The 17,305-nt window shown below is 35.4% G+C and overlaps 1 protein-coding gene across 5 annotated transcripts in view; it reads right to left on the reverse strand.

Annotated features, from left to right (window-relative positions):
* The window catches only part of FER (FER tyrosine kinase), a 203,155-nt gene that overhangs the window by 83,606 nt on the left and 102,244 nt on the right, over nucleotides 1–17,305 (reverse strand). For 4 of the 5 annotated variants that reach the window (XR_012635484.1, XM_074931319.1, XM_074931317.1 and 1 more), the window contains exons 12-13: nucleotides 12,458–12,661; nucleotides 7,494–7,616 (exon numbers count right to left, since the gene is read on the reverse strand). Coding sequence is in view for 3 of the 5 variants with exons in the window: in XM_074931319.1 (XP_074787420.1) it covers nucleotides 7,494–7,616; nucleotides 12,458–12,661 (327 nt within the window). In the remaining 2 variants the exon portion in view is untranslated. The remainder of the gene's footprint in view (nucleotides 1–7,493; nucleotides 7,617–12,457; nucleotides 12,662–17,305) is intronic. The other variant, XR_012635485.1, reaches the window with a different exon arrangement.

Consider the following 17,305-nt stretch of genomic DNA (forward strand, 5'->3'; position numbering starts at 1 on the left):
AATGTGTGCGTAGACCATATGCTATTATTCACCTGTTGTAAAACACATATAAAGACAACACACCAATTAGCTTTTTTTCCTTAGAGAGAGGAAATATGCTCTATGAATTTCTGCTGCACTATTATTGTAGAAAAAGTGACAGTCAATCCCATTACTATTTTAAAATCTGCAGTAGCTTTGACTTGTAATTCACTGATAACCAATAGAAGTTCACTCTCCCTGGTTGTTCTTTACTACATTTCACTCCTTTTTAACATTTTGTTCCACTTAAACTTAGAGGCAATCACAAGCTACTTCACAGTATCTCACCGTGCGTAACTATAATGCTACAAAGGTATTTAAGAGCACAAATTCTGATTCTTACTCTTATCTATGCTGGTTTTTGACCTGTGAGAGGCTACATGCAAGTAAGGTTGCATACTTGTCAGCCACATCCCTCAAAACACTACCTGTATTAGTCACACTGACAACACCAGTAAAAAACAATATAATTAGAGGCCTACATAAAGGCTGCAACTCAGAATGTAATAAAACGTAATTATTATATAATATTGGAATTCCAAATCTGGAGAAGTAGTCAGAATTAATAAAAAAAGCAATTTACTACTGCAATCCTACCCATTTCTAATAAAATTTTATTATCGTGCTATATTAATGTCTGATTATAAAGCTTCTGATAAAGACACTGAAAAGCCACAGTGCAAAGCCCCAGTTTTTACAAGTGTTCCATAAGGGCGTGACTCACAGTCAGGATACTACAGAACAGTCCATTTGATTTTCACATGTATATTCAAAATGTTAGCAATGAAGTCTGGTAAATCCAAATAACCTTTGTTGAAGGAATCTTTACTTGAAGTAGACTATTATTCTAGTTAACAGCTTTTGTCCAAAATCCCTTCCTCTCAAATCTTCCATTTATTACTTTTTTTTCCTCCTAACAACATACTTTAATTTTTTTTTTATTAAGAATGGCTTAATTCCACCTCCTGCTTCATAAAATTTGGTTCTTTTTCTCACCTCTTAATGTTCCAGTTGTGCTCAAGATAATTCCTTCTGCTCAATTTATACCCCACATAGCAATATGGAACTCTCTAATTTTTTATATGAATGTACAGAAACCAGGAATACGCATGCAACCAAGGCGCTCATTTAATATTTCCAGGACAGAGATCTTTCTTTAAGAGATTGATTTCTCAAAAATGACACTTTGTTTGCTAAAATGAAATGTATATACTTGATAAAAAACTACTTTTTTCTCTGTTTGAGCATAAGCTAATGCATACACCCTTTAAGAGTGTTACCTTCCAATTTTATTCTAAACCTGATCATGGAAAGAAATACCATAAAGACAATATTAAACCAGAAATATTAATTAGAGCAGATTTTTAATGCCATGGCCTTTAGAAAAAAGCTACAGAAAACTTTGATCACTGGATATAAAACAATCTTTGTTACTCTTTGTTCAGGTAGCCTTCTGTGTCTCTGTTACTGAAACATATTTTTAAGAAACTTTTTGAGAAAAAAATCCTCTAAATTTAAAAAAATTATTCAAGATAACTGGAATTATACATAAATTTGGTTTCATACCCTGTTAGCACAAACTGAAAATTATTCTCCTTTTCCCCTTTTCTCATTCGGATGCAATGCCTTCAGAAGTACAGGACACCATTATGGAAGATGTATTCCTTTTGTTACCTGACAGAATTATTGCAACCCTCTCTGCTAAAAAAAACTTTAAAAACAAATCCTGTAACACTTCTAAATTTTTAGGACATAAGAACATAACTGAAATGCATCTCTAATATTAAGATAGGAAACTCTGTTACCAAACACAAATAGCTACAGGCTTTTCTTCAGCTTCTAGAATTAAACTAAAGAACCTTTTGAAAATTTGCCTAAACTCTTCTTTACAAATACTGCCAGTTTCCCTGACATATGAATCACAGGCCTTCTGTGTGACCATAACACTGAATAGCAAGTAAGTGGCAAAAGAGTCATTTTATGCTTATGCAATAAATACAATCATTTTCTCTAAGTACATCTTTTACATATTACAAATTCTCATTTCTCATTGTGGATTTAATTTCCTTAGAGAAAATAAAAGATATATTTTAACATTTAAAAATGCATGTGTCACTTTAATCATGCTCATGAGAATTACAGCATTGGGGCAAAAATCAACACACAGAGACCATGACCATCAGGTGCTTCTTGGCATTCCTATGAGCCTGGCCAGATGTGTGGGTACCATGCAGGTAAGTCACAGTGGGCTTCACTCTAGAGCTACAAATCCAGCCTACGTAAAATTGCAATAACTGAACTGCTTGCTGCTATAGTTCCTCTCAGCTGAGATTTCTGCTCCTGCAGAGCTGTCCTCAGTTTGAACAAATGCAACATGATCTTCCCAAAAGGTAGTATCATTACTGCAGTTCGTTTCCCTTTTCAGCATCTTAATTCTTTCCTGTCACAAGATCTAATCAAGTGACAGGACTTTTGATAAACTTGAAAGTCTCCTTGCTAGGTCTCTTTGTTTCTTTCCAACTTCTCTCACTAGGCCTAAGATTGCTTGCCCGAAAGTGAGGTTATTCAGCAACCTTGTTCAATTCCTCTATGTCTGCCTTGCTAGCCTGAGAAACACACACTACCTGTACCATGAGCACACTTGTTGTCCACAATAGTGAACTTCAACTTGGTTTTGCAAAATAATGCAAAATCAAACAAAACACCTGCAAAACCAACCAACACTAAGGAGAGAACAAAAGACAGGAAAAAACTGCTGGTTAGCTTTGCATTGATAAGTGTATGTTAACTAATTGCTAAAGAAGATGGTATTAGTGCTGTGATACTAGTAAGAAGCTGAAACATGGAGCAGACTGTTTATGCTTTCTGTCTTTGAAAGCTGAGATCAAATTTTGAAAATATAGGGTAATGTCAGATTTTTATGAGTGCATTTTCATGAAAAGAATTACCTTTATGTTCTCACTTAAATTTATATTTCTTCATGATTTCTTCTCATGTTTCACTCATTAACATACTCACATCTTGCAAGACAGCATGATCCACACAGATTCTCATATAATTTGCAGATTTACTCATCAACACTAGAACCACTACTATGAAATACACCTTCTTTTTTCCTTTTAAACCTTTTTCCCATGTACAGAAACTGTTTGAGGCAATATCACAGGCATCTCTGTCACATCAAAACGGATCCAGAATTTAAAATGAAAGTTAATGGCAATCAATACGTAGCCTAACTCATTTGACAAAGTAGCAGTTAATTTGTTTCCACGAGCTCAGAATTTGAATTTATAGAGAGGATCCAAAGTCTAGTACTAATTAGCACTAGTGAAACAGCAGCAGGTCTCCAGAATGAAACAGTTGGTTGCTGAGGACCTGAAACATACTTTTTTTTTTTTTTTTTGAAAAAGCATTATTTCAGACTAGATCTTTCCTCGTTCTGAAGACTGAACACCCTCCCATCATCAGTTGGGCATCTTCATACTTTGTTTCGGATGAAAGTAGTAAAGTCTGAATCCTTGGAGACTGCTCAATGATGGAAACATAGCATCCTAAGAGGCACTTGGCAGATTTGCTTCAAAGTTATGTTTCTGATCCAAGCAAAAACAATGCAGATGTATCCAAATAAATATTATATTCCTTATTTCCTTGATGATTCTCTTTTCTAGCAGACAAAATGAAGCATAGCCACAACTTAATACATATTTCTTAAATGTAAAAGATGTAAATTTTTTTTTACATGAAGTTAAAGATGTATTCAATATATTTTAACTTTCTAACAACTAAAATTGCATTTCTATTAATAAAGTCCTTGGGTATGCATTGAGCTTACTCAGGGACTTTACGTACCAGTCATTCCATCAATAATAAATTGAAGAATATAAGGCGACTTTTTAAAAAAAGATTCTAAATAAATATGAATTTATTTAAAATTCTTTCCATTAAAGAAATCAGTTGCAGATATCTTTTTAATGGCTTTAGTTTTTCTAATTTAAATTCTGTTATTAGAGTATCATTAAAATGCCAAGCAGGTAGATTTGGTCTACATGAAATGGGACATGGAATAAGCCTTTTTTGACACAATTAAGACTGTTCCTTTCAAAGGCAACATCACAAAAAGTGAACACTAATTTTACTAATATGGTAAAGGAGGATGAATGACTGCGGGAAGGAAGGAAAGCAAAACCAAATTACATAGCTTTTTTTTTTTTTCTGTTCTCTGTCATATTTGACTTTCCCTTTTATACAAACCTTATTACAGGGACAGGAATTTGCATAAAAAGATTAAAGATTGCATGAAATGTCAGAGACTGCTTTGCAGCTACAATACGAATAAAGAAAGTCTTTGCAGATGTGAAACGAATTCTTAGGAAATAACCAAAGATATTCTGATAATAGCACATGATGCATAAAATACACCCAACACTAGATGTCAGAGTGCATATGCTATTTCTGAAAATAACTTACATCTCCACTTCTCTATATGAAAGCCACAGCTACATGCAAATATAAAAGGAAAGCTCACAACACTCTTTTTCTTAGTTCTGAAAAACTTTTATCCAATGACTACTTTTGATTAGATAGAAGAACTAAAATCATCACTAAATCATAGCTCAAACTGAAAGGTACTACAAAACTATTTCAGTATTTTTTGAAACACCTGCTCTAAAGCAGTAATTTACATCATCTAGCTAACACGCTTTTCAATACTGTCTTATTTGGTTCAAATTGCTGGTCATGAAGCACTAACTGCACTACACATTCTGTTTAGTTCACACAAAGTGTAAGTAGCTATCAGCTCCTCAGATCATAGTTCATAAATTCTTGAAAGCCTACATACAATATATGTCATATGTAATATATATATTTTTTAAAACCTATGAAATAAAGTTTCCTGTAATCCAATACTCTTCTAAGACAGTCAGTATTACCATGGACGTCCTTTCCATTACTTCATGTAACCTCTCAGAATGAAAGTGGAAAAGTTCATCAACCATAAAGGAAATACTCTTGAATATTAAGACTGATGCACACCAGCAAAAAGTCAGTCATATGATGAAATAAATGGAGCCTGGGTAACTGGATTTTACGGATAGATGCTGATTACTTGCAGCACTTTGGGATACCTCAGTAGTCAAAGTACTTTTGCGTTGTAGCACAAATTAGCTACCAACTGGTCATCAAACCAGCATGATCCTAGAGGAAATACTAGTATTTCCACTAATTTTAATTAATACTAAGCCTACCTCAACTCAACAAGTCCAGAGAGGAGTAGGCCCACTTTATTTTCCCCCTGAAAATAAGGAAACCAAAAAACTGACTTTGCAGCCAGTGACAGTAGAAAAGCTAAGTCTGTCTTAAAAATTGTCCTCCAGCACTTTGTAAGGAGGTTATGATACATTTGAATGTAGTCGTAGTGGTCTGGATTCAAGTCCTGGAAAGACTCACCACACAGTCATATACATACCTGCATGGCTATCATCAAGGGATTTAGAGTATCCCTGTGTGCATTTACACCTCAAAGACCATGAGATGAAGTACAGTAATGGAGAAGTGATCAGGAAGGTCATTTGGGACTGTATTTCTTCCATAGTATAGGTATTAGAAAAATTATTTGACTATACACAGTCACACAAAACTATGAATAAATTAAAAATCTTTATATAAAAAAATGCAAAATGAAACAGAAATGTCAGGAATACGGAGCTCCCTGTCTTTCAAGTAAATAGCAGAAAATTAAGAGAATGTTTTCCAGATGATGTTTTCCTGTTTAACCTTACAGAGAATATCTAAGAGTAAGTCCTGTTATCGTTTAGTATGTAGTAACATACTGCACTATGGTTTTACATTTACTAAAACGGTGCTGCTCTTCACAGTATGTAGATTATGCAAGGGCAGAAAGAGCATTAAACATTTAAAACAGAGAGGGTATTGTAAAAGACAAAAATTTGTAAAAATATATTAAAGGATTCCATTCTGAGTTTCTGTGGTGGTTTAGGCCCTGCCGGACTGGAGACCACGTTGCTGTTGTCCCTCCCCCACCCTTGGACACAAGTAGGGCACAAACCCCGGGTTAAAATAATAAGAAATTTAATACAACAGTGTAATAAGAAATCTGAACAACAACAGTAGCAATGATAACAACAATAAACAGTAATAACAGTAAACAAGACAAAAGATATACAGAGAAATACCGCAATGGATACAGACAGCCCCGTGCTTCCCACGACCAAAGCCACAAAGGAAAGTTGCCACCGGGATCTGACATCAGCATGGTATGAATAACCGGGCTGGAGATCCCTTCCCCCTCTCTGCTAGGGAAACTTAACCCTATCCTAGCTGAACCAGGACAGTTTGACAGTTCTGTATTTTTAGCTTAAACAATTTACATCAAAATACATTTATTCATACATCAAAAATAATGTTCTATACTTTCTTGTATGTTCTACAATAAATTTAAGCAGTATTTTGTATTCAATAAAGTGTCAATTTGGTAATCAGCACAACATTAACCTAAAATGTGAATTTACAAAGCCTTATTCTTCAAATTTTAAAATTAAATAAAATAGGTAAGCACAGATAAATGCAAACAAATCACATTAATTTTTGAAAAATGAAATATGCTTTAATTTCTTATAATTATTAGTGGAAAAGAACTAAGACCTTAGAGTAGGAAACTAGCTCTGAAATAACACTGTTATGCTTCCTGAAGTTTTGTAGAACACAGCAGGTGCTTTACAAGCTTGAAACTAGTCTTTTCTTAAAAAATCAAGAACAAATGGCTTATAGTTAAAATGAATTATTTAAATGGAAAAGATTTGTCTTATGAATTAATTATCAACTAAGTAGATACGAACTGCAGTACTACTGGAAGAAGCCAAGGATATTCTTAAGCTTTCTAAGCAGTGATATACTTTAATTTTTCCATCCCTTTCGCTTCCCTCCTGAAAGACTTTCTGCAATAGCTTACTAATTAAAAGGGTAATTTTTATTTCAATTTTCAATGATTCTGGAATTTACCATGTCTGTATAACATTGCTGAGATATAAAATAGAGACAAAATGGAATTGTCATAATTTTTCCAGATTTCATGAGAACTTTACCACTTGAGAACACCATTTTATCAAAAAAATTTCTTCATTACAACTTTATGAGCAGTGAACTACTACCTTCAATTACTTAGTAGTGAAATCCAAATGGAAAACCAAAAAGAAAAGTAGAAGGATATTCTGCGAGATGCTGAATGCCATTCTTTCAAAATAGTAAATATTTATTATAAGAATCAGGATGGGAGTGTTATTTTAAAGGAATGTGTTGCACAGAGCAGAGAAGGTTGAAAAAGCTCAGAAAAAAAGAGTGACAAAATGATCAAGAATAAAAAATCTTCGGAGAAGCTGCATGCAAATATATTATAAATAACAGTACGCCCCCCCTCCAATACTTCTCAAGAGTTCTTGGAATGTATGCATTACCTTAACAACAGGATTCAGGAGAACAACACCTGATTTCTTTGTAATAACTTGCTTTGTTGTGTAATGATGTTCTATGAGCTGAGGAATAGTTGGAAACCCAGTTCCTTCAAAACGATACTGATTCTGTATGGAGGTAAAAGGAAAGAATTGTTCCTCTACAAGCAGTATTTTGAAAAAGAAACTATAAAAATGCATCACTTCCCTCACTAGTAACAAAACAACGTTCACTTTTATATCATTAGATTTTTCCTAATCTCTTTAATAACATTTCTACTGAATTAAATGGGATGATAGTTAGGAAGAGGATAAACTCATAAATGCAAAATTGAATAAATGCAAAATCACTCATTTAAGGCAACATGTTAAAATAGCCATTTATTTAAACTCTTAATTTAAAGATAGGACAGTTAAACCAAAAACTCTGACAGAGTGAACTAAAAATATTCTAAACCAGAAAAAAACCCCACTAACTTCTTAATTAAAGTCATAAGAATTACAGAAAACCAACTAAAAAATAAATGTCTGACAATAAAATAAACAACAGATAAGTAACACTATCTTACTCATATCCTACTGCATTTACAATGTTTGATAAATTAATAAATCCCTGCCACAGAGCTAAAAACAAAGGCAGGTTATGCATATGATTCATAGAGAAGTTGGGCAAGACAAAATTCCTTCTCTCCCCACTTCATGAATTTATTTCCTTTTATATAGATAATTGAACACAATGGAAACAATTAAATCTCCTAATATTTTCTCAGAAGCATGTAACATTTTCTTAGCAATGACTGCTATGACATATCATTCTTTCAGGTGTTAAGGGGAAAAAAAAAAAAGTATTTTCATTGCTTATCTTTGACCACAAACTTGACAGGGGAAACAATATAAAAAACCATTTATTTCATCTTTCTGCATGTCTTAAATTACATAATACACCTGATTGGAAAACAGGATAAAGTCTTGTGCCTATACAAGACTCAGCATCCACATTTAGAGAACTCTTCCCACAAGAGAGGAACTGCCATAAGCCATCCTGACAATGGCAACAATAAACAAATACTGCAATTAAAAAAAATCAAAGCACAGACTAATTCAAGTTCATTTACACAACTGGGCAATGAAAACCCTTACCACTGGCATGCAGACTTTTTTCTTTCTAGCCCCTAGGGTTAAATTCCTTGCACAATGCACTGTAAGTTTCTCTTCCTTAGAGGTTAAAGCATTAACTTCATGGAACATGTTATCATTGTTAGTAAAGCTTGATCATGTCACCAATTTTTAACATTCCTCGTTCTCTACCATAAAAGCGTTGTCATAGTCTGAATATTTTCTGTTGTTTATTTTGTTGTTTAACATCATTCACTTATTAAGTACTGATTCAACTTTGACTGACCAGTAACTCTAGTTCCCATTCCTTTCAAATAAGCTCCTTCATATTTCTGTGCTGAGGATCAAAAAAACCCTGGTGTCCTAAGTCTCCCTAGCACAATAACTAGTACTGCCTATTATTTCCTCAGCGCACACCCAGCCACATGCCCATCTGCTGCTATTTATGTAAGACATTCAGGGTAGACTGTGTTCTTTGATTCCATGCATTTACACTGGATCCTGATTATTATTAAGATCATCATTTTGGCACTGTCCTGCATGAAATCCTTATCTCTCAATTGAGGAGACATGAATTTGATGGATGGACACTCGATGGATAAGGAATTGGCTCAATGGTCGCACTTGTGGCCAACAGCTTGGTGCCCAAGTGCAGAGCAGTGACAGTGGTGTTCCTCAGAGGGTCGGTGTTGGGACCACTGACATTTAACATCTTTGTTGGAAACACGGACAGTGGGATTGAGTTCACCTTCAGCAAGTTTGCCAATAACACTAAGTGGTGTTGGGTGGTCCATATGCTGGAGGGAAGGGATGCTACCCAGAGGGACCCTGACAGGCTTGAGAGCTGGGCCCATGCAAACCTTGTGAAGTTCATCAAGGCCAAGTGTAAGGTGCTGCACATGGGTCAGGGCAATCACAGGCACAAATACAGGCTGGGTGAGGAGTGGATTGAGAGCAGCCCTGTGGAGGACTTGGCAGTATTAGTAGATAGAAAACTATGAGCCAGCAGTGTGTGCTCACAGCCTAGAAAGCCAGCTGTATCCTGGGCTGCTTCGAAAGAAGCATGGCCAGCAGGTCAAGGGAGGTGATTCTTCCCCTCTGCCCACTCTTGTGAGAACCCACCTGGAGTACTGTATCCAGCTCTGAGGCCCGCCAAATAAGAAGGACATGGATGTGCTCGAGCAGGTCCAGAGGTGGGCACAAAAATCATCAGGGGGCTGGAGCACCTGCCTTATGAGGACAGACTGAGAGATGGGGTTGTTCAGCCTGGAGAAGAGAAGGCTCAGGAAGACCTTGTAGGAGCCTTCCAGTACTTAAAGGGGGCCTACAGGAAAGATGGGGAGGGACTCTATCAGGCAGTGTAGTGATAGGACGAGGGGTAACTGTTTTAAACTAAAAGAGGGTACATTTAGATTAGATATAAGGAAAAAATTCTTCATTATGAGGTGGTGAGATACTGGCACAGGTTGCCCAGAGGACCTATGGATGCCTCCTCCCTGGAAGTGTTCAAGAACAGGTTGGACGGGGCTTTGAGCAACCTGACCTAGCAGAAAGTATCCCTGCCCATGGCAGGGGGGTGGAACTAGATGATCTTTAAGGTCCCTTCCAATTCAAACTGTTCTATGATTCTATGATCATTAGCAACAATATGAAAATAGCAGAGCATCAAATAAGTAGCAGGGAAAAAAACCAGTAGCCTTGAATGGCAGCAATGAATTTTGATGCTTAAAGCTTAACAATGAACTTATCACAAACATAGTTTTATTAAGATTAGCCTTTAAAATAATGGTAAAACTACAGAGAGAATAATTATGCAGTTATAGGACCACTGTTAAAACAGGTTTATGTCCCACTCTGCCCTTCAGTATTTGATTCAGAAGAAAGTTTGTATATGGACATCAAGCTTGGTCTCCATATGGGGACCTGTCAGTGATCCAAGAGTGTGATCTGACCAGTCATGAAGACCTGATTACACATTGTTCATACCAATGTAAACAAACAAATACCTTGCACTAAACTCTCCTCAAACTTCCTTACCAAAATGTTCATTAAAACAATCCTTCTTGTAATATGACCATAACAGTCCCACCATCAACTAACTCCTTTCTAGAGCTTAATAAGCTTTTTCTTTTTACAATCAATGCTTTTTACACAATAAATGCTGAAAAATCATTCCATAGGAGTACATAAGGAGTCATGCACTTCTTTAAGAAAAAAAGTTTTAGCTTCCATCATTGTCAAGAAAATCTGCCACAAATGAATCTCAAGAGTAGATGAACATAATGTCCTATAACTAAATGTACAAGCAGACAGTTCTAGTGACTCGATGATGTTTGGACCGTCCAAGCTATGCAATATTAAACAATATCCGTCTTACATTTCAAATGTAATTTCTAAGAGGAAGTAGTGATATTATGGAAACAAAGATAGCTCTTAAAAAACAATACAAAAGAGAGTCAACACTAAAAGTAATACTTACCAAAAAAACCCTCTATTTTAACTGACTTGAAAGTGCAAACCATATTTTTTGAAGATCTACTTGTCACATACAATGATTTACATAAAATTATTTCAGCCACACCAAGTATACGATATGCATTTATTTCTGCTGTTTCAGGATCAGAGAGCTCCCAGCATCTTGTAAGGTTCTATCTGTCTAAGTACAGGTAATCTTATTGCTCTTATATTCTCATTCAGCACTCTGACACTTCAAAATACTTTAAGGTCATAAAATCAAAATAAAATAAACACTGACTTTATGTAAAAGTTCACTTCTACAAGGAAAACTCTAGGTGAAAATTAATGAAAACTCCAACTGGACAAGTGTCCATAGTCACTGATCCTACAAGAGCCCTCCATCTTCTCTGAATTTACCACTCTGAAAAATACCACTGCATCTTATTAAAAAGAAAGAAGCCAGGTACACAATACTGATTTCCCCCAGGCATGCTGCATCAGCAGGAGATTTAGACACAGAAATTCCCTCAGGGTAAACAACATTATGCGATTAAATTTGTGTATTTTTCTGTATGTGGAAAATTTTATTACAAGGGACTGAAACACATTTTGGCAGCATTACTGAATCAAAACGGAAAATGATTTGCTGTTATGCCATACTTCAATAAGAATTTCTAGTAAAACTGTTGTATTTTGAATGAGTTTGAGATTTGGAAAGGTAAAAAAATATACATTAAAAAAAACAAGTAATGCATTGAGAAGAATGCAAATAAATACATTGGATAAAGGCATATAAAAATTAACATACTTTAAAATGATCAATTTTTCCTAACTTAGAACAACAAGGGGATGAATTATTTATGCTGTGCAACACCCACAACCATTTGTGTTATACTGAATAAAACAATACCCATAGGGCTAAAAATAACATAAGCATCTCTAGTGCAGCAGGGACTTCGGTTCCCAACTGTACAGAAGCCAACATAGATTATTTTCTCCTCCATGAATGTTTCCATTTTTCAGAAAGACTCAATGGAATCTTTACAGCCTGATTTAAAAGTAGCCTAATCAGCCCCAACTATGAAAATGGAATTAAAAATAAATAAATGTATATAAATAAATTAGTAGTAACAAGTTCTGGACTTCAAAACATTAACAGAAATATCTTGGCTTTTCAATGTAAGATAAAAGATGTTGAATAACCTCATACTTTGTATTTTCTCTTTGTTTCCCAAAATGACCTTTTCCCCTGATATCAAGCACTGATAAGTATTTCCAGCAGTTTCATATTTTCATATAAAGCCATTTGCCATCGTAAATTATGTAGATCCTAAATTTTTTAGCTGAAATCATAAACTTCCTAACATCAAACATTCAGTACTATATCAGTGACGTACATCAGCATACTGTATGATAAAGTGTCTCCGTTGTCCATCTGAAAACACAGAAAGGACATATTCACCAGGTTTCCCGTGGCTCTCTCGCACCAAGAAGTCTCCTTGCTGTTTTAACAGCTCCTGGGCTTCTATTCTTGGAATTGCGCCATGATACCAGTCTTGATCAGCCAATGGTTTCTCAGTGGTTGAAATCACATCAAAGAACTTGGGAAAAATATTGAAGGAAAATGTTACTATAACAGTACATTTTACACTTCACTTTTACATGAAAAGCACGATAACACTTTCTATTTCTGTATCTAAATTACATATTTCTATTAATAAACAAAATCAAAATCTCACATTTACACAAAAGGACTATTGATCATCTTCTTTTCTATTGCCTAAAAAATTAATATATAAAAAGCAGATGTTTATGGAAATGTCCGTAAAACCATGTAATATTTTTCACTTGGCCTGCTATTTTTCCTAAGCCATATCAACCAACTCTTTCTTACACATGCTATTAATAACAGTTCAAAACAAACCACTTCTTTACCCAGACGGAAACTTCTTAGACATAAAAACGTAAGAAATTGATTTATGTGAAGCATGTGAATTGGATAAACTGTTTTCACAGAATGTACCAATTGCATTCCAAATTAATTAATAGCTCTGTGAGACATCTTTCCTAGCCATTTACACTGTAGCACAGAATATACACTTGGGTATATTGGATGAACTTTAGCATAGAGTTTCTGAAAGCACAAAGATTGTAAGAAAATATTTTCACTGGTAATAAATGAAAGTTAATGAGTTTTAACCTACAATTTCACATATTAATTTTGACAAGCTCATATTGTTTAAGAAAACACTGAGGAAAACTATGTTTTGTTCAATGACCACTTCATATTTGTTATGGCTAGACAGACAAGCCCTTACTTAAGCTGTATGTCATTCAAATTCACTAGTGCCAGAACTCACAGAAATTCTCACTGCCAAGAGTGGCAAAGCTCTCAACAAAGTAACACACTGCATACTGTATCAGGAGCTGAACAGATAGGTCAATGTGCCCCAGGCAAGCCTGCTGAACTGCATTTGAGATAACAGCAGGAAGACCCACACCTCAGTTAAGCATGATCAAACAAATACAAACAAACCTCTCCTATGGCTCTGCACTGATAAAACCATGTTTTTGCTTTGTATCACCAAAGATGATACAGTATTTCCCCTATGGGGATGGGGAAGGAGAACAGAAACACTCCATGGATGCACGCAAGGGTAAAATTTGACACAGTGCATCTACAGGTATGGCGGAGACTATCTGTATGCACATAGGTCTTCCTGGGGAGATATTTAGGTTAAGATGACTTACCTAGCTGAAAAACACTAAGAGTAATCTCAGACTCTCAGAGTGTGAATGAGCAGGCCCAAGAAAGCAAATCTACTCAGAACTTCTTGTTTCCAAATTCCTGTAATTCTTCATCACTTTCATGGTAAAGTTTCTGGTATAAAAAATGCCTCTGCCTGTGGGTTCCTGGCTGCTTTTCTAAATTATACCTCAAAAGGTCTTGTTTAGTCTAGGATCCTGATGGAAAACTAGAAAATATATTTAAAAGCCTGACAGAGGCTCATTTTTTCAGTCATCAAACTGGGATCTAGAGCCCTGGGCCTGTGATAAGGATAATTTCAGACATGAGATTTAACCAACAGACTCATCACCATAAAGTATGCTTTAAGCACCAAGTATGCTCTATTACAGATTTTGCTCTATTAGATTCAGAGCTAGGAAGGACTATGTAAGAAGTAACAACAGTTTGAACATAAAGTACACAGTCAGGGTTTTTAGGAGCAAAAAACGTACTCCAAGGTACTGTGTTTATCAGCATAGCAAACAGAGACTATTTGGCCAAGAAGGCAGTCATTTATATCAATTTCATCAACAGTTAAATGCACCTCATATTAGAGCTGTCTACCACTGTTAAATGACAGTCATTCTCTTTCAGAAATTCCTAAAAGGAAAAATAAGCTTTCAGAGTATTAGACAATGTTATTTACTTGAACATTTATTGTTCAAAGATGCTGAGTTTGAATAACCAGAAAACGCAGACCTCTGCTATGCTATCAAGAAATGTTAAGGGGTTCAGAGTAGGAAAGGCTTTGCCACAGAAACACATTTCTACTTGAGAGGAAATGTTTCTAAGGATAAAACGACAGTTCAGGGTCAGTGAACTAGTTCATAGTCTTCACAAAGGAACATTCAAAAAAAAAAAAAAAAAAAAATCTGACATGCAATCCATTTTATAGCTTATTAAAGAGGAAGGCACCAGATAAAAACATCTGCTTACATTCAAACTGGGTCAAATCTGAGTCACTGCTCAGACAATCGTGATCACATCCCAGAATAAAACATCTTAAATGTCTATGACAGAGAAAGAGTTTATGGAAGAACTACATAACATTTTAGGTATCAGTAACTATGGCATTGCATATGACACTAACACCAATCTTGCACCTTTTTAAAAATTTGATTAAACTATTAGTTATTACTTTAGAAGGAAACAATGAAAATTCTAAAAAGTATCCTTTGCTGATTGTCTCCTACCTTACATTACCTTTACTTTTTGTTGTGCAAAATGAGGCAATAATAACCAAAGTGGTTTCTCTGATGAAAAAAGTCATAATTATTCATGTTTTGAGTGTTACTAAAGTTGCATTCTTTTTATAAACAGGTCTTCTGACTCCAATATATTTTCTGTGTGATACAATATTCACCCTGACTGGCTATGAAAGAAAACATAGCTGAAAGCCCAGAAAGAACAGGACAAATGCAAGACATATAATCATTTTAGTATTGATTTCAACTCAGTTTAAACCACTTAGTGTTAATGTTTCTACTGTATTTCATAGTTAGCACTAGATTGTTTAAATACAAGAAAGGTTAGTCCTTAAGGAAGGTAGAGGAAAAAAACCTACCCCCACAAAATAAAAATATCCATCTCTCCTCTTTAAAACTATTGAGTTTAAATATCAGTAAGGAACTTAATAAGTCACTTAATATGACTAAATATATACCTGAAAGAACAAGTTTGCATTCTAGGCCTCAATGTTTTAGTTTCACCTGGGGGATGAGATCTCTCCCTCATTTGTATGCACTTATTTAAATGAAGAACTTAAATGAAGAAATATTTTTCTAAGATTTTTGTTGTGATTTGACTGGAAGCTTACATTAAACAATGAACAAAATCACACAGAAGAAAAGGAAGTCACACTGCTGAATTTCTGCTCTCCTTCCCAACCACTCCCACCCACCCCCCACCCCCCCTCTTTTCTTTTCCCCTCAAGATTTCCATTTATTGCCATATTTCACTCATAGGTTATTTGCAGGGCAGGGGTGGGGATGGTGTTGGGGTGCATGTGCCCTTATACACTTGATCACATTTTTCCTTCTGAGAGAAGAAATGCCCTCATACACTTCAGCATGCTCCTCACGGACTGTCCTCTTTACTTATTCTGAACTCCTTTCTCTCTCCCTATTTAAAAATCCATTGAAACAACAGTTTTTCCCCAACAGTAATATAAAGCAGTTCCCAGCTACTGCTCTTATTCAAGAGAAAAAATGAACAAACAGCCATGTATTATTTCTAACTCCAAAAAAATGAGATATTATTCCTGTACTAATGTTGTCAATGAAAATAACAATGGGAATGGTATTTTATTAAACTAGTAACTTGCTTAGTATTGTAATTTCACATATATTCTGAGGTCAAACTTTGAGTACTTCTTTATTTTCCATCTTTAAGCAAATGTAGTGGTTTAAGCCCTGCTGGGACCGGAGACCACATTGCTGTTGTCCCTCCCCCACCCTCAGCCAGTCAGAGTTGGAAGTTAAGCACAAACCCCGGGGTTGAAATAAGGAAAGATTTAACACAACAGTGTAATAAACAATCTGGACAGCAACAATAGCAATAATAACAACAATAAACAGTAATAACAGGAAACAAGACAAAAGATATACAGAGAAATACCGCAGTGAACGCAGCCAGCCCGCCGCACGTGCTTCCCGCGACCAAAGCCACAAAGGAAAGCTTCCCATGCTGCCGCACCGGACCTGACATCAGCATGGTATGAATAACCCGGCTGGAGATCCCTTACCCCTGCCGGGGAAATTTAACCCTATCCTAGCTGAACCAGGACAGCAAACAAAACATTTTGTCAAAACATTTTCTCTCTCCGTTTTTAAAAGAGGGGCACAGACACAGGTGAGAAAGTAAAGCAGTAAATTTAGGTTGATAATTTAAGACAATTCCCTATGGCATATGCTGCCTTTAACCTCAGTGTACCTGGCTCATTCCCACATGATAATATATACCATATGAAATTAACATTAATTCCACCTATTATCCTATAAATGATAAAAAAGTTATCCTGTAAACAATAAGATGTCTGCGTCAAGCTCAAATGCCTCAAGTAAAAAATTTAGGCAGAAGGGCAGAAGTTGGCATTCATGATGCAATTCATTCACTCTACATTCGGTTCATTCCTAGCACTATATTACAGGTACATGAAAGCTGCCCCTTTTCTTGTGTTTTCTGTCCTCATTTGATTAAACACGTCTCTTGCTATTACAGAAAAATGGTTTGCATTCTGTCCAAGAGAAGCAACCTCAATCCCTAACCTTGATGTTTTCTCTTCAAACTATACTTTTTCTTTATATTACACTTCACCTTGTCATTCTGAGAACATGTAAATCAAGTGACAATTGATTAAGTGTTAATTAACTGACAACACATAATTAACAATTAAACTCCTGGCTGCTTTGGAAGTACATGGTTTCTCTGACTTTCTTCAGATGACAGAAAAAAATTT

Source organism: Athene noctua, chromosome Z, assembly GCF_965140245.1.
Source record: "Athene noctua chromosome Z, bAthNoc1.hap1.1, whole genome shotgun sequence".
In the NCBI taxonomy this organism is placed as follows: Eukaryota; Metazoa; Chordata; class Aves; order Strigiformes; family Strigidae; genus Athene; species Athene noctua.